Source organism: Branchiostoma floridae, chromosome 14 (assembly GCF_000003815.2).
Source record: "Branchiostoma floridae strain S238N-H82 chromosome 14, Bfl_VNyyK, whole genome shotgun sequence".
In the NCBI taxonomy this organism is placed as follows: domain Eukaryota; kingdom Metazoa; phylum Chordata; class Leptocardii; order Amphioxiformes; family Branchiostomatidae; genus Branchiostoma; species Branchiostoma floridae.
In genome coordinates this window covers 2,996,034-3,014,373 of record NC_049992.1, presented here as the reverse complement: position 1 = coordinate 3,014,373, position 18,340 = coordinate 2,996,034, and the positions used below count along the sequence as shown (strand labels likewise).

Genomic DNA, 18,340 nt, shown 5'->3' with positions numbered 1-18,340 from the left:
TAAAGCCGGTCTGGTTGCTGTATCGGCGGTTAGATTGTTATACATAGAGTAAAAACACACACACCCCCTGTTCCTGCATTGATGAACACGCACTCGCACTTGTATGCGCACCCACAAATGTGTACATACATGCTGTCCAATGCACATTAATACGCGCTTGTGCACAGGGACACACACCCACACACGCACACACACACACACACACACATATACAAACACACACATACACACACCCACACAGACACACCGTGAAAACACACACACACACACAGACACACCGTGAAAACACACACACACACACACATACTCACACACAGACACACAGACGCATACACGCACACACTATCACACACACACACGCACACACACACAAACACACACAGAGACGCACACACACACTTTGACCCATACACACACACACACACACAGACACACACCCTAAATGAGCAATCGTGAATGTCAAATCAAGATGCTGACAGTGTCAGGGCTGCTTGTCAAGTCTGTCTGCAGGCTGCTGTTGCTGCGTTGACTTTTCTCTCCATCCAAAACTAACATCATGCTGACAACTCCGTTAGTCCTTATCACTTCCTAGAAAAAAAAAAAACATGTGGTAAAAGTGAACGTTTGGGCTCAAGATTTATTTGACATATAGTTACACTCACTTTGGTTTGATTAAGTGACTTGTTTGTTATTCTGACCCGGTCACAGAAGACGGAGCGACAAACCGTCCAAAGCAGGTCGTTTTAGGCCAGAACAATTTTTCGTTGGCTACCATGCAGATGTTTAGAGCTCGAAGACTAAGTTATTTATAAAAGAAAACTCAATTATTTTCAAACGAAAACTCACTGATAGGTGTTCTCAAATGGAGGGTTGGAGGAAACGTGCATCGGGCGTTGTTTAATCATGACAACTAGGGTCGTGTGTAGTGTCACCCTCTTTGAGGGCATCTCACTCAGGGGAGGTGCAGGTCCGTGCGGCCGGTGGCGTGATGACGAGAAAAAAGTGAAGTGCAAGGTGCAGCAAACAAAACCGAAAAAAACTTGAAACTAGCAAGTGATGGAGCTGTAACAATGTGTGGTGGTAACTTGTTCCAGTCACTTACTGTTGTTGGAATATAACTGGTTCTGTATGCTTCAGTCCGGCAAGAGAGTGTGTTGAAGCGGAGTGGGTGTCCTCTAGTGGGGTTTGTCACTATCTCTGAGGAACCCCTCCCTTGAACTGCTCCAGACTCTTCTGCATCTTGCAGTCTGTGGCCAGGTGGGGCCTAGGTGTTTCTGCAGGTTGTCTCTCCACCTGGTGCATGGCCTCCCTCTGCGTCTCCTCCAATTTACCAATCTTGATTTTTTCTCCCTCATTAAAGTGTGGAGTCTGCAGATTATGTCATCCATAAAATCTATTGGCTGTGGCTTTACGAGTATAATATATAGTAGTACACGAATACTACAACTGATTATAATAATGAAAACTCACTTCGGCATTACTTGCTTGTAGGTTTAATAAGGACAGCTACAAAGTAACAATTTTTACACACAAATTTTCTCTACATAGATGTTTGTCTTTTCTGTTAGTAACTGTTATCATCATCATATTCATCATATTCATCATCATTCTTTCTGTTACTAAGTTCAAACATCCCTTTCCTTTCAAACTTGCAGCATTTCTGTCTTCTCTCTTTACTTATTTGTTTGCATATCGTCACTTGTTTGATAGATCGGATACATCAAGAATACGTTAAGTGGATACAATTAAAATGGTATTTTGATTCGCATTTGAGAGTTATAACGGAGTTTTTTTGTCAGACTGACACTTTCATGTGATAATAGATCGTGTAAATCATGTTTTGAACAACTCTGAATACATCTCTCGGATCGCTAGTAATAGTACATACGACTAAGTCCCACATGTACTGGGATGGATAGACAAGTAGAATGACTACCACATAATTAAACAAACGCCTCCACACCAACAATGCATGCTGGAACCACTCTCGAATTTCTTGTAAGTCGTGCTAAACCTCTTTCGGTTTGGAACATTACACTCACTTTACACGGCGTGTGTCTGCCTAGGGACCGGGTGCAATTGCACCGGCTTCACACACGTAATACCGACTAACAGTGCATGGAACATCGTTCCACTTGTAGTCACAACTATCCCACCACTCAACACAGTCCTCGCCAGTTTCATAGTCGTCAGGTTGTTCTGTGCACCAGTCAGTCCAGCCGACGAGCGGCGTCCCGTCTTCCCACAGGAAGCTTCCCTCATCTGCCTGGTCTGTCAGGCCGAACCAGACGTCCGAGCCATTGGGGTACCTGCCGCGGATCTGGTTGACCAGGAAGTCGTTTGTTGCCTGGTCCTTAGGCATAGCCAGATGCCCGCCGGCAGCCTGGCAGGCCGACCTGGCGTCGGTGTAGTTCTTCTGGCCGATGGAGAAGTTGAAGCATCTGTCTCCATCTCGGAACGGTACGTAACCGCTGGGACAGACTGGGGACACGGGAAATAGAAATACATTAAAATTATTGATTTCATTAATTTGTTTTGCTGCATTGTGAATGGATAACACATATTATGCATGCCCGTGTCGAAAACGTTATACGTCTATGTCATAGAGGTACGAGGGGCCCGGCCGGGCAACTTTCGGGAGCAAAAACGATGATATAAATGACATCAAAATACACAAAATGACAAAATAGGATTAATGAGAATGATCTGTGTATATTTCTAGGTAATGTACAGTTTAATTTTTCGTTTCTTAAAACATCCCGGCTTTGGAAATGTGACCTGTCCCTTACCAGAAGTTATGATCTTCGCCCGCATGGAGATATGCTGATGCCAGGTTCGGGGATGGATTTTGACGAAGCGCGCCCTGAGAGTGTCGGGACCGCTGTAGTTACTAAAGTCATGGTGGACCTCCCCATCACGATCTGAGTTCCCTGCAAAAACCTTCAGGAAAGGTGTATGTGCGATTGTATTTTTTTATTTGATTGCATTTCAAACCTGTGGGAAAGGTGTGCGATTTTGTGACGTTGGCTGCTCAAAGCCCTTGTCCTACTCGTAATCTTTTGGCCAATTTAACCTCCTAGAACTAAATGCTTTACCGATTAAACTTGTAAAACTTGACCCCATCTGTGCCGTGCATCATGATTTAAGTCCCCTGCGAAAACCTGTGGGAAAGGTGTGCAATTTTTGAGATTCTTATTTTGTTTTATTGCATTTTAGATAAGCATGAATACATAAAAACCCATGCACGGAAACAGAAATGATTATATAAATGAAAATAAATATGGAAGACAATAACTGACAAAAACTGTAACAGATACAAACATAAACGGATCCGAAGATAAATTACGATACTATGAGAAGAAAATGATACCAACTAAATAAAATCAATGTAAAGGTAGTATCAATTACATATTAAGGAAATGAACAACCATTTTGTGGTGCTGCAGCACATTTGATGCACTTTCCTGTCGCATACCACATGTGATGTAGGTGAAAAATACACCAGACCCACAATAGTACATTACCTACATACAGTCACCAAGTACCAGTATGTGTAGCCCGACAATTGTCGTGTGTAGCAGGACTAGGGTTGTAACATTACCCCTCGAGATACTTCGATGTTTCTCGTGCGCGTGAAATTTTAATTTCTTGCAAAATACGCTAACATTTCCATATTCCAATTTACAAAGAGTCATTTCGGTATGGCGGCCTTGAAAAGGCGTCTTCTACCAAGAAACACCTGCTCCGTCATATCTTCCATTGTATTTTTTATGAATCATTGATTATGAAAATTAGCATTGATGTGCATAATTTGTATTACATTATGTAAGTCATCACTCATTCCCTCTACATACCAAAATGCATGATGATCCATCAACACGTTCTTGAGTTATTCTCGTCCAACGTTTAAATGGAAATCGGTGCCTGCAGTTCCAAAAAAGCCGCTAGGGGGTCAAAACTTACAGCACTTACTCTCTGCCCCAAGGGCTATTTACCACTCAAAAGTCATGGCCATTTTATTTTGGTGAATCTTAATAAATAATATCATTATGCTTTAAACAGAAGTAGAAGACACTGCTTACTGTAATCTTGTCTTCCGCATTGGTGTAGAACTTCTCATCGCCGTTTTCCACGCCGTATGAAATGACGTATGAGGTGACGTATTGGTCATGTGGCTCATGCGGCCAATCAGGGCTGTAGTCCCTGCCTTTGGTGATGACGCCTGTCACGGCTTTCACCTCACCCAGATCCCTCATCAGCCATTGGTCCTGGTCGTTGGTTACTGCTGCCCATGCGCCGGCTTTATCTGAAGTCTCGCGAGAGTTGATGTCAGCGCGATCAGCTGAGTGACGTGAATCAAACTGGGAGGAGGCTGACCAGGAAGATGCTGCCGGGAAGAGAAGACCAAAGATATTTGTTAGAGGACCGTTGAACGTCCTTGGCTTGATTTTCGCGATGGAGCTATGTGCCAAGATGGATAGCCCTTACCAAAGCTAGCTACTATTGTTTTTTTTACCAGAATGAAGTGAGGAAAGTCGTGTAAAGTGCCTTTCTCAAGGGCACAAGATCGGGACAAATCAGCGGATTTGAACGCATTACCTCTGGGGTCTCGGTCAAACACGTCGCCGATTGCGCCACATGATGCCATTTGTTATGTCAATCAAGTGATCTATGCTTTACGCTAATATAAAAACAGATTTGCTACACAGCTCTACCGCAACAGGGTTAGACGTACCAATTGCACAGTTACGGATATACCGGGTATTGTTACAATACTGAGATAGTGGGGAACTAAGTGTTTACTACAGTCTATACAACCTACTGGTTACAAAAAGCAACTTCTACGTTGTATGGAAGAAAGCACTGAGGAAAATTTTTGAAAAGTGCATATATAGGAGTAGAAAGTAAAGAGCAAGGTTAAAAAAAAGTACGACTTGTCCCTTACCAGAAGTTATGATCTTCGCCCGCATAGAGATATGCTGATGCCAGGTTCGGGGGTGGATTTTGACGAAGCGCGCCGTGAGAGTGTCGGGACCGCTGTAGTTCCTGAAGTCATGATGGACCTCCCCATCACGATCTGAGTTCCCTGCGAAAACCTACGGGAAAGGTGAAAAAATTTTTTAATGTTTTTATTTAATTTGGAATAAACATGAATAAGCTCTTACAAGGAAGCGTGAAAGAAATATATAAATGGAAATAAAGATTCAAGACAATAATTGATACAAACTTTAAGAGATACAAACATAAGTAACAGATACGAAGATAAATTACAATACTATGAGAAGATATTGATACCAACCAAATAAAATCAATGTTAAGGTAGTATCGATTACATAAGGAAAGGAACAGTCATTTTGTGGTGCTGCTGCACATTTACTTACCCCGTTCGATGCACTTTCCTGTCCACATGTGATGTTGGTAAAAAATACACCAGACCTATGATGATACATTACCTGCTACAGTCACCAAGTACCAGTATGTGTAGCCCGACAATGATATTGTGTAGCAGGACTAGGATTGTAACATTAGCCCCGATATACTTCGATATTCCAGAGATATAGATAGTTTCAATGTTCTTGCCAAAAAGTAAATGCCAAGTAAACATTTACATATTTTAATTTCCAAAGAGTCATGTATTATGTATCATTAAGTAGAAGACACTGCTTACAGTAATCTCGTCTTTCGCATTGGTGTAGAACTTCTCATCGCCGTTTTCCACGCCGTATGAAATGACGTAAGAAGTGACGTATTGGTCATGTGGCTCATGCGGCCAATCAGGGCTGTAGTCCCTGCCTTTGGTGATGACGCCTGTCACGACTTTCACCTCACCCAGATCCCTCATCAGCCATTGGTCCTGGTCGTTGGTTACTGCTGCCCATGCGCCGGCTTTATCTGAAGTCTCGCGAGAGTTGATGTCAGCGCGATCAGCTGAGTGACGTGAATCATACTGGGAGGAGGCTGACCAGGAAGATGCTGCCGGGAAGAGGAAACCAAAGATATTTGTTAGAGGACCGTTGAACGTACTTGGCTTGATTTTCGCGATGGAGCTATGTGCCAAGATGGGTGAGGAGACATTAACACTATCAATGATGGAATGCTATAATTGAATTCTGTGAGATGATAGGAATGTGTGTGTGTGTGTGTGTGTGTTGTGGTTTGGTTTGGTTTGGTATACAGATATGTCACTATTCTTCCTGGAGTCCGGGTGATTTTTTGGAGAACCACCAATTCTAGACGGAAGGATTTGCACCATCTCACACCGCACCATCGCACGTATGGGGGTTCTTTAACGTGCTTGGGGTATGGCTCTTCCCAGACATGGGACCTCCATCTAACGTTCTATCCGAGGGACGGTGTGTGTGTGTGTATGTGTGTGTGAACAAAATAACTAAAAAATGGCTGGAAACTATGAAAATTAGGAGGTCATTTGCATAATTAATGAGAATATTCAATCAAAGCAATTTTTGTCCATGTGTCTTTGTCCTGGCAAAAATTGTGAAAGTCATTTCCTTTAGCATAATCAAAAACGGAAGTTCTGTTTCAGTACCAAGGAAAGTGGACATTGACCTTAGTTTTCCTCAGACCTACCCACATACCACCCATCCCCTGATTATCACGAATAAATAGGTCATGAGACACACATTTTCATGGAGGAAATAATACTTTGTCTTACCTGGTGGGACTCCGTAGAAGTTCAGTTCTCTGAGCCATGGCTGAAAGCCCTTGTGGGTCTCAGTGACCACGAACCTCCAGTACCGCGCTGTTCCCTGAAAACCGCCGAACTCCTGCCGCCCGTCCGTCCCTCCCTGCACGTTGGTAAAGGACGCGACGTCCTTCCAGTCGTACGGACTCCCTACCTGCGATGTTTGCAACTTGAAGGCTGCAATGTCATGCCGGGTGTCTCCGTATTGGTCGATTGCGATGCGTGTTAGGGTTGCGGGCGCTGTTAGGTCCAGTGCAATGTACCAGTTATTAAGGTACCGTTCCACACCATGGGGGTTCCAGAATGTTGCATCGTCCCCATCCAGGGCTTGTGCGGCAACACCTCCGCCGGTGTAGTCCACAACCCATGACGAATCCCGTGCAAGCCAATCAACTGGGGAGGAGGACGCAGATCATTAAGCCAGCTTCACCGTCAACTAAGATGCGCAGAAAATAACTACCTGCGCATCATACACTTAAGTGTGACTTATTTCATTTCTTTGACCTTAATTTCTTGCTCTACATAGGACAGTGTTGAACACGGCATGCGACACCCAAATTTCCGATGCACAAGAGGGTTACGTTATAAACATGTCATATTAAAGTCTTTAACTGCCATTCAGGCACCTACGATTCTTTACTCGAGTTACGTGTCTCTAGGTCACGTGCTCAGAGTAATTAGATCACCACTTCTGACGGACGGTCAACCGAAAATTCAAGGTGAGCAATTTCTTGTGTTAAATGACAGTTAAATCTTCAATATGGATTATATCAACACAAATGAGCTTTCATGCTTATAAACATGTCATATTTGCAAATAAAGTGTTTCCTACCTGTCTCAGAACTAATGTCAAGGTCCTCATCGACTTCTGATGGACGAACATCATCATCACCTGTCTCAGCATACACCTCCACCTCACACAGTGATAAGTAGTCTTCCCGTCCCATCAGCTGTACGGAGACATAACGGCCGGATATCGGTGGGTTGCAGTACACCACGATAGTCTGTCCATCGGTCGGTGTGTCCGTGTACGTCTCCCCGCACTGACCATTCAGGGAAAAGTCCTCATTCGGGCCGACCCGAACCGCGAAGTCCTTCAATCTTTCTCCTGGAAATACAAACCTTCATGTAATTTCATCTTTGCACATTGTCATCTACAAGGTAAGGTGGCAACACTGTTGGTGACGTCCTAGAGCGTGCTGAAGGAAGGCAGAGAACCATGCTCTCGAGACTCTATGAATCGTTCTCCAACCTTAATAAATGTAATTGCATCTTTGACCAATGAATCTACAAAATGTAACCCATTTGCGTCTTTCATGAGCACGTTGAATAATTATTTGACGTAGCCTTTTGAAAATCTTCTGAAAAGCACCCTCAAGCTCTGTAGAGGTATTCAGATGTTCTCACATGGTTTCAATTCCGACCAACTCAACACCAACCAACGTCATCTTATTGACAAAGTCGTGAAAATGTATCTGTGTCTAGTGCTCTTCGAAATATGAACTGCTTCTCACATTCATTTAAGTCAAATATTTTTTTTATAATTACAATAATATATACGTAGGTATATGTAGAAATCCACCATTATTGCACGGAATAAGATTAGATTAAGATGAATATAAACTCACCACAGCAGACCTCAATTCCTTAATGCTATCTTTGGTAACCTGAATGTAGAGGCTCAAGCTCCCAAAATAGGCAATCTTGTGATTTTATTAGCCAAAATATGTATACATAAAAGCAGAAAGGCTAGCCATGTTAGTTTTCAATCTTCTCTCTATTATGTTAACTTCTTTCACAAAGTGGAGTATTATATGGCCATAAGGAGGGGAAAACTGCAGATGCACCGGGGCAAATGGGGTACATTGTGTTCTGCATTGTATAATTATCTTTATTTCTGTAATCAGTTGAAGTATCATTCTTAGTATTTACTTATATGTGTTGTAGATGGATGGATGGTTCAATGTCTGTAATTTCTTTCTTTTGATTTTTCAATAAAATGTTAATAAAAACTCACCACAGCAGTCGCCCCTATTAAGGATGCTGACCCTCTGGACTGTGTAGGTACGTGACAAGTCCACCTTCCACCATGGTTGGTAGTCTCGCTGAGTGTGAGTACAGGCTTTGTCTTGCCCAATATCGGTCGCTCTGGAACCGTCAACAGCCTTTCCGGCCCCCAAGGCTTCCTCCAAGTGAACGTAGTCGGAACTCTGCGTTGCTGTCTTACCAAGAGCCAGGTTCACTTCCCCTGTAACTAAGCCTTGGTAGAAAGTAAACAACTGCGATGTTCGGATATTTTTTACGCCGGTTCAAGCAGAATAAAACAAACATCAAGTGTCTATTCTAAGTCATATTATATGGCATGGAAGTTTATCAGAGCCAAAACTTTATCCCAACAAAAAAACAATCATTATGTAAAAGTGGAAGTCATTTGCATGAGTGAATTTTGGCGAAGTATAGGGCCTTCACACAATAAAAGCGTAATCTGCATAGAAGATCGCCAATGAAAGTAGATAATGCTAATCTTAATCTTATTTACAAAGTCAATGAGACAAGATACAAAAGCTGAGGCCAAATATTTCACGAAGGTTTCTCGAGTTTTGAGGAATGTTGAGGACTTACCATCTTCTATCTCACAGACGTAGCGGTAGTGTGCGCCGCAGTGTGCGTCTGCCCAGTTGTCTCGACGTTCCCCCACTTTATCCCCGAAGACGACGTGCGCACAGCTGAAACCGTTGTCGAAATCGTCTGGCTCTCCGGGTGCCCAGCTCGTAAAACTGCCCAGTGACGTGCCCCTGCTGTCTTTCCAAGTACCCGCAGTCTTCTCTATCCCAAGCCAGAATTGATCGCCACTATATTGTTACATGTAGAAGTGCATAGTTTTTATCAACTCTTTAATTGCTTATTATGATCTGCATGCCACAATATCCCTTTCTTTCACTACTGAAAGCAGAGGAGAGAGTGATGCCCAAACTCTATTTACCGTGGCTTCGCCAGGCTCTCTTCGGAACAGATGAAGTTTTCCGCCGCTGGGGTAATATTTTGCACCCGGTAGGAGTCGCTGGTCGATATCATGTATATGTTTGCATGCACCGACTACGCTGATTTCATAAGTGTCTCAATTTTTAATGATTTGCACGTTTTAAACATTGACCTAGTATCTTTATTTCATATTGCAATATTACACAGCAATCAAGCCTTCGGGCTGACACTGTAGTCATACGGATTCCTCAATAAACCGTCACTAAACTACTACAATAAAACTCCTACATCGTAAAACTACTACAATATGACAAAGATTACCCCGGCGGCCGAAAGACCTTTCTGTTCCAAAGAGACCACTAGTGAGACCGCCAAACCACGATAAGACTAGATACCAGGTTAGAACCCAACACTGTTGCCGCCTTATTACCCACTAATCATTAGAAACGTGCGGGACTTTTCATCAGCCACTGCGTCCAAAGAAGAAGTCAAACCTCCCAGTTAAGTATGTAGAATCATAAGATATCTGTATAGAATAGACACATGTTACTTTTTTACTGTCTGTACCATTGCAGTTAGCCTACGGGCATGGATTTGCAAATAAATATTGATCATTACCTGTTGACGCAGTTCTTTAGAAACACCAGGCCCCGTTGTTCCTCGTCGTCCCTTGGTATCGCAACGATGCCGCCTCGTCGCCCGCAGTCCTCCTGTGCACTGCTATAGGTCGAGCTGTTTTCACCGGCGTAGTACGTCTTACCACTGGGTAGTACGAGACTGTCGTTTTGCGGACAGGACGCTTCAAAAATAACAATAGGAAAGGATTTCGGAACCCGGAAGGAGTTGTGCTACAATTATATAAAAGGTTGAACTCTTGTTTTTGGTATGTCGGCCCTTTTGCCTGACTGTTGAGTTTCCACATTCTTTGGCCTGCAATAACTGAAGACTCTATAAATGGATTGTCATTGTATTTGGTCCATAGGTAATTTCTGGAAAGACGTACTCTCCAAGCAAAGGTTAGACTGTTTGGCTGGGGTAGTTCAAGAAAAATAGAAAGCCTGATGAAAACGCCTAACAAAAACGTTTAAAACAGCCGGAGCCTAACCTCTGTTTGGAGAGAAGGGGGACGAAGGTCATGGTTGATTTGGGGTCTTTAGCTGATTTAAGATCATCTTGGATTCGCCAGGTTCGGAGAGTTACTGAAACGACCAATCAAATGACTTCATTGCTACAATGGGTCCCTGAATAATTTGGCCATAACGTTCTTGTTCCAGTTGTATTCAGGAATGACCATAACCTTGCACTTCCAACCCATGGCCTAAGTGTCAATATATGGTAAAGTAAGCCAAGTAACATCCGCTACATATTCCCATGTCGAATGTAGATATCTTCGTAAATATGTCGATCAGAAACCAGGCAGTGTCCAACAGCTTCTGAATCAATCACATTTTTGAAACTTAACGTAACCCTACCTTGAGGGTATGTCACCTCCTTGGTCAGATGCATTTTCTTTCCCGCGGGCCAGCAGTGGCCGCACCATCCACCACAGCGGGCAGAGGCAACCTGAATGACGACATGTCTATCATCACATCAAAGATTCCACAAATATGACCTTAAAACCGATTATAAGGCAGCAAGTTAAATGTTATGAATTTAATGTGCCTGCCTATCCTCATATTACAATGGGCATGCTTCAAGACAGACAAGGACAATGTGAGACTGCACACAAGTTAGTAAGTTATTTCAACAGTGCCACATATAACGGACAGAAGGTAAAATATATAGCCCTATAGCCTTTTTGAGGGTAGGTTGTTATCAACTGTGTCTAGGGCATGGTATTGGAAGGTCATCCCTTTCTTTTTCACCACCTTAATTAGCCAACCGGAGTCAGGTACCTATTTTACGCATACACCTTGGTGGAGATAGGAAAGTCGTGTAAAGTCAACTTTCCCAAGTTGATTTGTTTTCTGTTGAACTTAATGTATGATTTATGTTCGGGGTTCTCCCCCCCAGGGGGCTTTGAAAAACGCCGTCAGGCGACATGCTTTGTCCTGGTTAAATAAAGAATAAACAAACAATAAACAAACAAACAAACACAATATAGGTATGCAGCACGGCGGGATTTGAAACCAGGACCTCTGAATTCAGGGCCAAACAGCCTGCAGTTACGCCATACAACCCCACGATGTTTACTTATGAATAAAACGGAAGGGAACATAAGACATCTGTTCGTTGATAGCTGCACTGTAGGATGTAGAAAAATAGGTGGAGATAATGATGTCAAATGCTCTTGGGAATTGGGGACACGTTACAAGTTATAAAAACAGGCGACAAACCTTCCTATTCGTAGGATGTAGAGAAACAGGTGGCCTTTTTTTGTAGATGAAGATGTCAAATGCTCTTGGGAGTTGGGGATAATTTATAAGTTATGAAAACAGGCGACAAACCTTCCTATCCTCGGAGATGAACATGTCGTTGATGGTGAGAGACTCCGGATAACGCTCCTCCATGACCCAGTGAACCTTTGGTGCCAGCGCGAGGTCCGTCCCGGTCAGGTTGACCCTGAACGTTCCCTTCGCACACTCCTGGTTAGCTGAATAGCAGTCACCTGCGTGCCCGTAATCTACATCGTTGGGCCCTGTTGTCAACAAAAACGATAAGTGACTAGGGTGATAGACGTGACAGATGGTTCAGTGTGATAAAATTTGAAGCTAGTATATTACACCGAAGTGCGATTATACCGACTGACACAGAGGATATACTTCATATGCAATTTGTAAACTTTCTTCCTTCACAAAAGATAAGCACAATTATTGACTTTATAGTAACTATTGTTATCATTATTGGCACATGCGCCAACTATAGAGAAACTGTTTCAACGTTACCGGCAAACATGACGTGATGATGCAACAGAAGTTTTCTCTTGATGGTGTAATCACTCAACCATCGATGAGCCTTTAACATGCAGCACTATTTACCGGCCACACTGCCACTCAGGGGCAATGTCGATCGTATCGTAAGATAATAACATGATGACCTACCAGTGGTTTGGGCAAAGGTGTAGTCATCTCGGATAACCTCAACCTTGGACGCATCAAACTGGATTCTAAGTTTGCTGAACTTCGTGGTCCCGGCACGGGAGGCATACGGGTCCTGAAGACAATAATCACCAAAATGACACTGGACTTATCTGTATGTTGACTAGAAAGTTACAGGAATAAATCCAAAGGCACAATTTAGCGCATCATTCATCTGCATAGTCACGTTGATGAAGATTAGCCATCCAGGCAATAACATACTCAAGCAACTGCCTGGATGTGATTTTGAAAACGGTTAGACGTCTCGACTACCTTTCGTTAGTGACACTGAGGAGAGCTTGTTGAAAAGTAATTTTTTAGGGGCCACCCTTTTTTCATTCGCACGCTCGCATTAGTTTTGGGGTTCCCAAAGGATGCCATCTATATAATCAAATCAACATGGCCTAATAGTCACTGTAATTAGCAACTCAGTTTACACTATACAACTGTAATTAACAACTATATTTCTATCAACAGTTTTACCTACCTGTAGCGGGCCGGTGCAGTGCCATTGACTTGAGTCGACGAGTCGATCGGAAACGACAGTGGCGTAGTTGTAGTCAGGACCGGCTGGGAGGGACAGGAACTCCTTTGGGTTCCCTGATGCCATGCCGTGGCAATAGACGCGGAGGGATACATCCTTGTTCGTTGAAAAGGGGTAAAGTGTGTACTCGCCGTCACCGGCCTCGGGGTTCTGGGACTTCGCTTCGGAGCAGGATGCTGGCTTGTTGTTACCTGGAATAGTTACTTTATGTTGATATATATATACATACCTACAACTAAGACAGTCGCGGTATTTTGAAATGCTTCTTTTTTGGAATACCTTCTTAAGATCATTGTAAGATTAAGCTTGACAAAAAGATACGGAAAATACGACAAAGCAAGCTCTGTCAGCTATAAATTTAGATCCTCTCACGAAGCAAAGGTAGATGGACAAACTCAATCTTCCACAGAATTGCCAAGTGCAAAAGAAATTGCGAATGCAATAGAATTCATATATCATAATAAAAACAGGTAGAGTCTTCTAAAAAGGCTATTTTGATTGCCCTTTTGGTAGTGTGGCATACCTTAATGAATAGATAGATATAACCAAATAGAAAAATAGCCAATATGTTACAAGACTCACCTTGTTCAAGAAGTTGGAGTCTTGCTGTCAAGTCGGCAATCTTAGCGTCCTGAAGCAGATGTAACGGGATTACTCATGGTTAATTGAGTGAGTGGGTGGATGAGTGAGTGGGTGGGTGAGTGAGTGAGTGAGTGTGAGTGAGTGAGTGAGTGAGTGAGTGAGTGAGTGAGTGAGAGTGGGTGAGTGAGTGAGTGTGAGTGAGTGAGCAGTTTGGTGAGTGAATGTTTAATCAGGCAATTAACAACTGAAGTAAACCATTTTGGATCATTCGGATCATTGACTTTCAAACCTCCCTGATGATGGATTGATGCAAAAACAACAGTTGCTTGTTAGAAAAATGAGTAACTGCTACTAGGCGTATTATCATCATGAGTGTTACGAAAAGGCCAATGTTTTCCCCAGAACATGACCCACCTGATGAGCCACTGTTCCCTGGAGCTTGGTCAGGTTTGCCTGGAGCTCGTCCAACTGCGGGGAAAAACAGGTCACAGATTCGGGTTATATTCATGAAAAAACTGTAGTTACACAATTTAGACTAGATGGCTGCGATGCTTTACAGAATAAATCATTCTCATTCTCTAAATGTTGACACAAGTTTAGACCCAAAAAACTGAAAGATTACCCAAATTCAATGTTCGCAACAAATGGTACGGTCACATTTCCAAATCTGAGGCTGACAGGGATATTTTAGGAAGCGACAAAAAAGAAAGTTTCTGTCAAGAAATATATACAAATTGTGCTCTTGACAAATTGTTCGTGTTCTTTTCATATTGTACTTTTTCCCATGGAAGGTACCCAAGCCACACAAACTGGCCCTTATTTCAGTGACCGAAGCATAATGCAGCATCAGTCATTCTCAAGCTGTGGCTTTTACATTTCCTAAACGGGGCCCGGCCGGGCTGATTGTGGAAACGAAAAATAGAAATGTATACGTATGAATGTACACAAATAATGCTCACGTCGACGACTATTCTCTTTGCAGCTTGTGAAGTTTGCTGTGTTTCATATCATACTATTCGTTCCCGTAAGCTTTCTGTCCGGGCCCCGGTTGGGAAATGTGACGTAGGCCTTATACATCTAGCTGTTTCAGACAATTCTGGGAGGGCCTCGATACCGTATATGACAGTCAACGTTGCAGACTAAGCAGAACCAGCTGGCAAATATCTTTAGAGCACTGAACACTAATCGAAATCTGTATTGGCGATAATGTAATAATTAGCAAGTTCAGGGTGTCATAATCTCATCCGTGAACATTCCAGGTCATAAGAACTCACCCCAAACAGCAGCTCGCTATCTCAAGTGTCCAAAAGTCTAATATCTAAACTTTCTGGCCAGTGGAAGATCACGCAGTCTTCGTGTTTGCCGCCATCTTGGCATCACGTGACCTCAAGTTAGGGACTGACCACTTCAAATAAGGGGTCAGGTCAGGCTAAAAAAATCAACCAAAACCTTGTTTTTTTGCCTAATCTGAATGTCTGCACCCTACACTGTCTCACCAATATGAAATGTTTCTAACATTCTCCTGCTAAAAGTCGAAAATAGGCTAAAATACTGTATGGACTCGTTTTGGGCCTTCTGCGCCTGCGTCAATTAGGGTCATTGCCCTTAAACCAATTAAATGAGGCAATGGCACAATGACAAAGTGTCAAAGTGTCGAGACGATATGCTGTGTACCAGACTGATACTGTCATGCTTCTTATGTAAATAACCCCATGAGACGATATGCTGTTAAGCAGGCTTACATTATATGTTTCTTCTGTAAATAATCCCACAGCACCTTACGCTTTTAGTCTGGCGTGAAAAGAAGAAATGTATGTTGTTCCAATTTAAGTTTATCACTTAGCAAACCATTCATTCACCGGTGAAATAACATTGGAGACAGGTAGGCTGTACAGCATTCAAGGATTGTTTTGCGACTGGACACAGAGGGCACAAAATGCAATTAAGAGTCTGCGAACTTTTGGCAAAGCAATGCAGAGTTTCAAGGGTTATAGGGGACCATTGTGATGGTGTAGATATTCTCTAATCTATGCCGACTTTCAAATTCAGCGACCTTCTGGCGTCTAACAAATACGGCCGAAGCTCGTCAAATGTGTAAAACTGGGTTTTAAAAACTTTCCAGTGGTCGAGTGAATCAGCAACAATTGGGATTTCAACTTCTGCCCTACTCTTTAAGCAGAGCTTCGGTTCCGGCTGTTTTTGACGTCTTTAATGTGTTTTTATCGGGCTTTCGATTTTGTACTATTTTCTATATTGCAGGAAGACATAAACACAAATAGGAAGCCCGATCAAAACGCGTCCAAAAACAGGAGCCAAACTTCTACTTAGGGAGTACTCCCTGACTCCGTCCGAAGGCAGAATATACTATTGCTCGTCCCCAGACCACAACTGACATGCCCATTAAATGACGACAAAACACAGGCAGGCTGACCTGAGTCGCTCCAGCCTCCCGGACACACACCAGCCTTTCCCGTATACTCTGTTGGCAGGGCCAGGGTACCGTCAGGGTAGCTGTCTCTCCTGAAGTCTGCTCCGGAGCCTCTCCTGCGGACTGCTGCTCCGATATCCCGAGTTCCCTCTCCACAAACTCTACAGCCTGCATAGTGGCATCCTCTTCGCCCTGGTCTGTTGTCTGTCCCGACGCTTGTTGTAGCGGCATGAGCACAGCTAAGACCACAATCACCACAGTCATCCCCATGGCTGGTTTCTCTAGTGCACAAGGATCCAGACTGCTTCTGCTGAAGGCGATGTGGGCCTTTATATCGTTGCCAGGCCTTCTCCGATTCGTCAGCAGTACAGGAAAGTAAATGATTAGACGTAAATTATTCTTAGCTTATTACTGACTCCAGCGGTTCTGCAAGTCTTTATCTGTAAAAGTCATCACACGTAGGAACTAAGTCAGCACATGCTGGCAGGCTTAAAAGCAAGTCTAGCTGTATCGGCAGTTTGATTGTTAAGTGATTAAACACATGGCCGTGCACATGCACTGATGTACACGGACCCGAACATGTACGTGATTGCACAAATATTTACAGACATGAGGTCCAGTGCACATGCAGACGCGGGTGTACACGCGCACAAGTCAAGCGTTCGCGCGCGTGCACGCACGCACACACACACACACACACACACACACACACACACACACACACACACACACACACACACATACACACACACACACTACACGCACGCACAGTAAACACACACACACACACGCACGCACGCACACACGCATACACACAGACAGACACGATTGTGCAAATGTGCAATCTTTAACGTCTGAGTGTCTGGACTATCAATCTTCCGCCCCATGTCTGCTCGACAGCGCTATTAGCAGGTTGCTGTGTCAACTATTTTCTGCCCAAAGCTAACATTATGCTGACAATTCTGTTATTCCTTATCACTTCCCGAAAACCACCATGTGGAAAGAGTGAAAGTTTAGAATCAACATCTTTGACTAATGACTGGCAGACTGTTACACTCACTGCGGTTTGATTAAGTGACGTGATTGTTATTTTGAGCCGGTCACGGTTATTCTGGAGACGGAGCAATAAACTGTCAGGAGAAGGTCGTTTTAGGCCGGAACAATTTATTTCGTTGGGTCTCAGTTGTTTAAAGCTCGAAGACTTTTCAAGACTCAGTTTTCTCAATCGAAGGGTTGGAGGAAACCTACAAACTTTAAGCATGCATGGTAAAGACTTAACCATCCATTCCACGTTGATATGTCAGTTCGCACTGTTTTCTCCTTATTTCGAGACGATTGGACACCAGTAACTACATGAAGGCATAAAAAATAGACTGTCTGAAACCTGAAAACAAAGACAGTAGATTTTTACATTCATTTTCATTGACTAAAGCTAAAGCTTGCCATTAAAATAAGATCTGAATCAATCAACATGCATGTTGACCATTACCATAAAATAAAACACGAGTAGAACAAAAGAGAACATATCAGTGTGTACATAACGTAGTTAATGTATGTCAATGCCTCTCCTTCCCTCTTTTTGTATCAATTTGACATATCTTTTATTCATATCGTTTTTAAAGAAATGATATATGTGAGGATTGAAAATTTACTCCTTTAGATTCTCAGCTGCAATCGTTACATTTTGTAATGTAAATGTTGAATAATACAGCCATGTTGTATTTATCAAAGTCAAAACCTACACCAGCATTGGTAGATAATAATGGAGAATTTTAAATATCATTCGGAGAGATTCTACCTACTTTTCCAAGTGGCTTATGCCGTTTAAAGTTATGCAGTAGATGTTCTGGGTTATCGAACTTCTAGTCAGGCTTATATTTTTGATATTAGATAAACATTACAAATAAGGAAAACAAATAAATTAATTGGCTTTCCTGTGAGGTCAAGCAGTTATGAAAGCATACATTTGCTCATCGCTCTGAAACTGAGAAGCACAACCCAAGAACCTACAGGTGGTTATGATA

The 18,340-nt window shown here is 42.9% G+C and overlaps 1 protein-coding gene across 1 annotated transcript; it reads right to left on the bottom strand.

Annotated features, from left to right (window-relative positions):
• Positions 1–1,894: 1,894 nt before the first annotated feature.
• On the bottom strand, positions 1,895–16,605 carry LOC118430887. The gene is made up of 17 exons (XM_035841921.1): positions 16,320–16,605; positions 14,303–14,356; positions 13,889–13,937; positions 13,250–13,497; positions 12,727–12,838; positions 12,133–12,323; positions 11,158–11,248; positions 10,304–10,484; positions 9,326–9,555; positions 8,721–8,963; positions 7,536–7,811; positions 6,674–7,096; positions 5,669–5,973; positions 4,946–5,096; positions 4,083–4,387; positions 2,790–2,940; positions 1,895–2,481 (listed from the first exon to the last, which is right to left on the bottom strand). The coding sequence occupies exons 1-17, from the start codon at positions 16,584–16,586 to the stop codon at positions 2,063–2,065; spliced, it is 3,696 nt and encodes a 1,231-aa protein (XP_035697814.1). The 5' UTR covers positions 16,587–16,605; the 3' UTR covers positions 1,895–2,062.
• Positions 16,606–18,340: the final 1,735 nt, after the last annotated feature.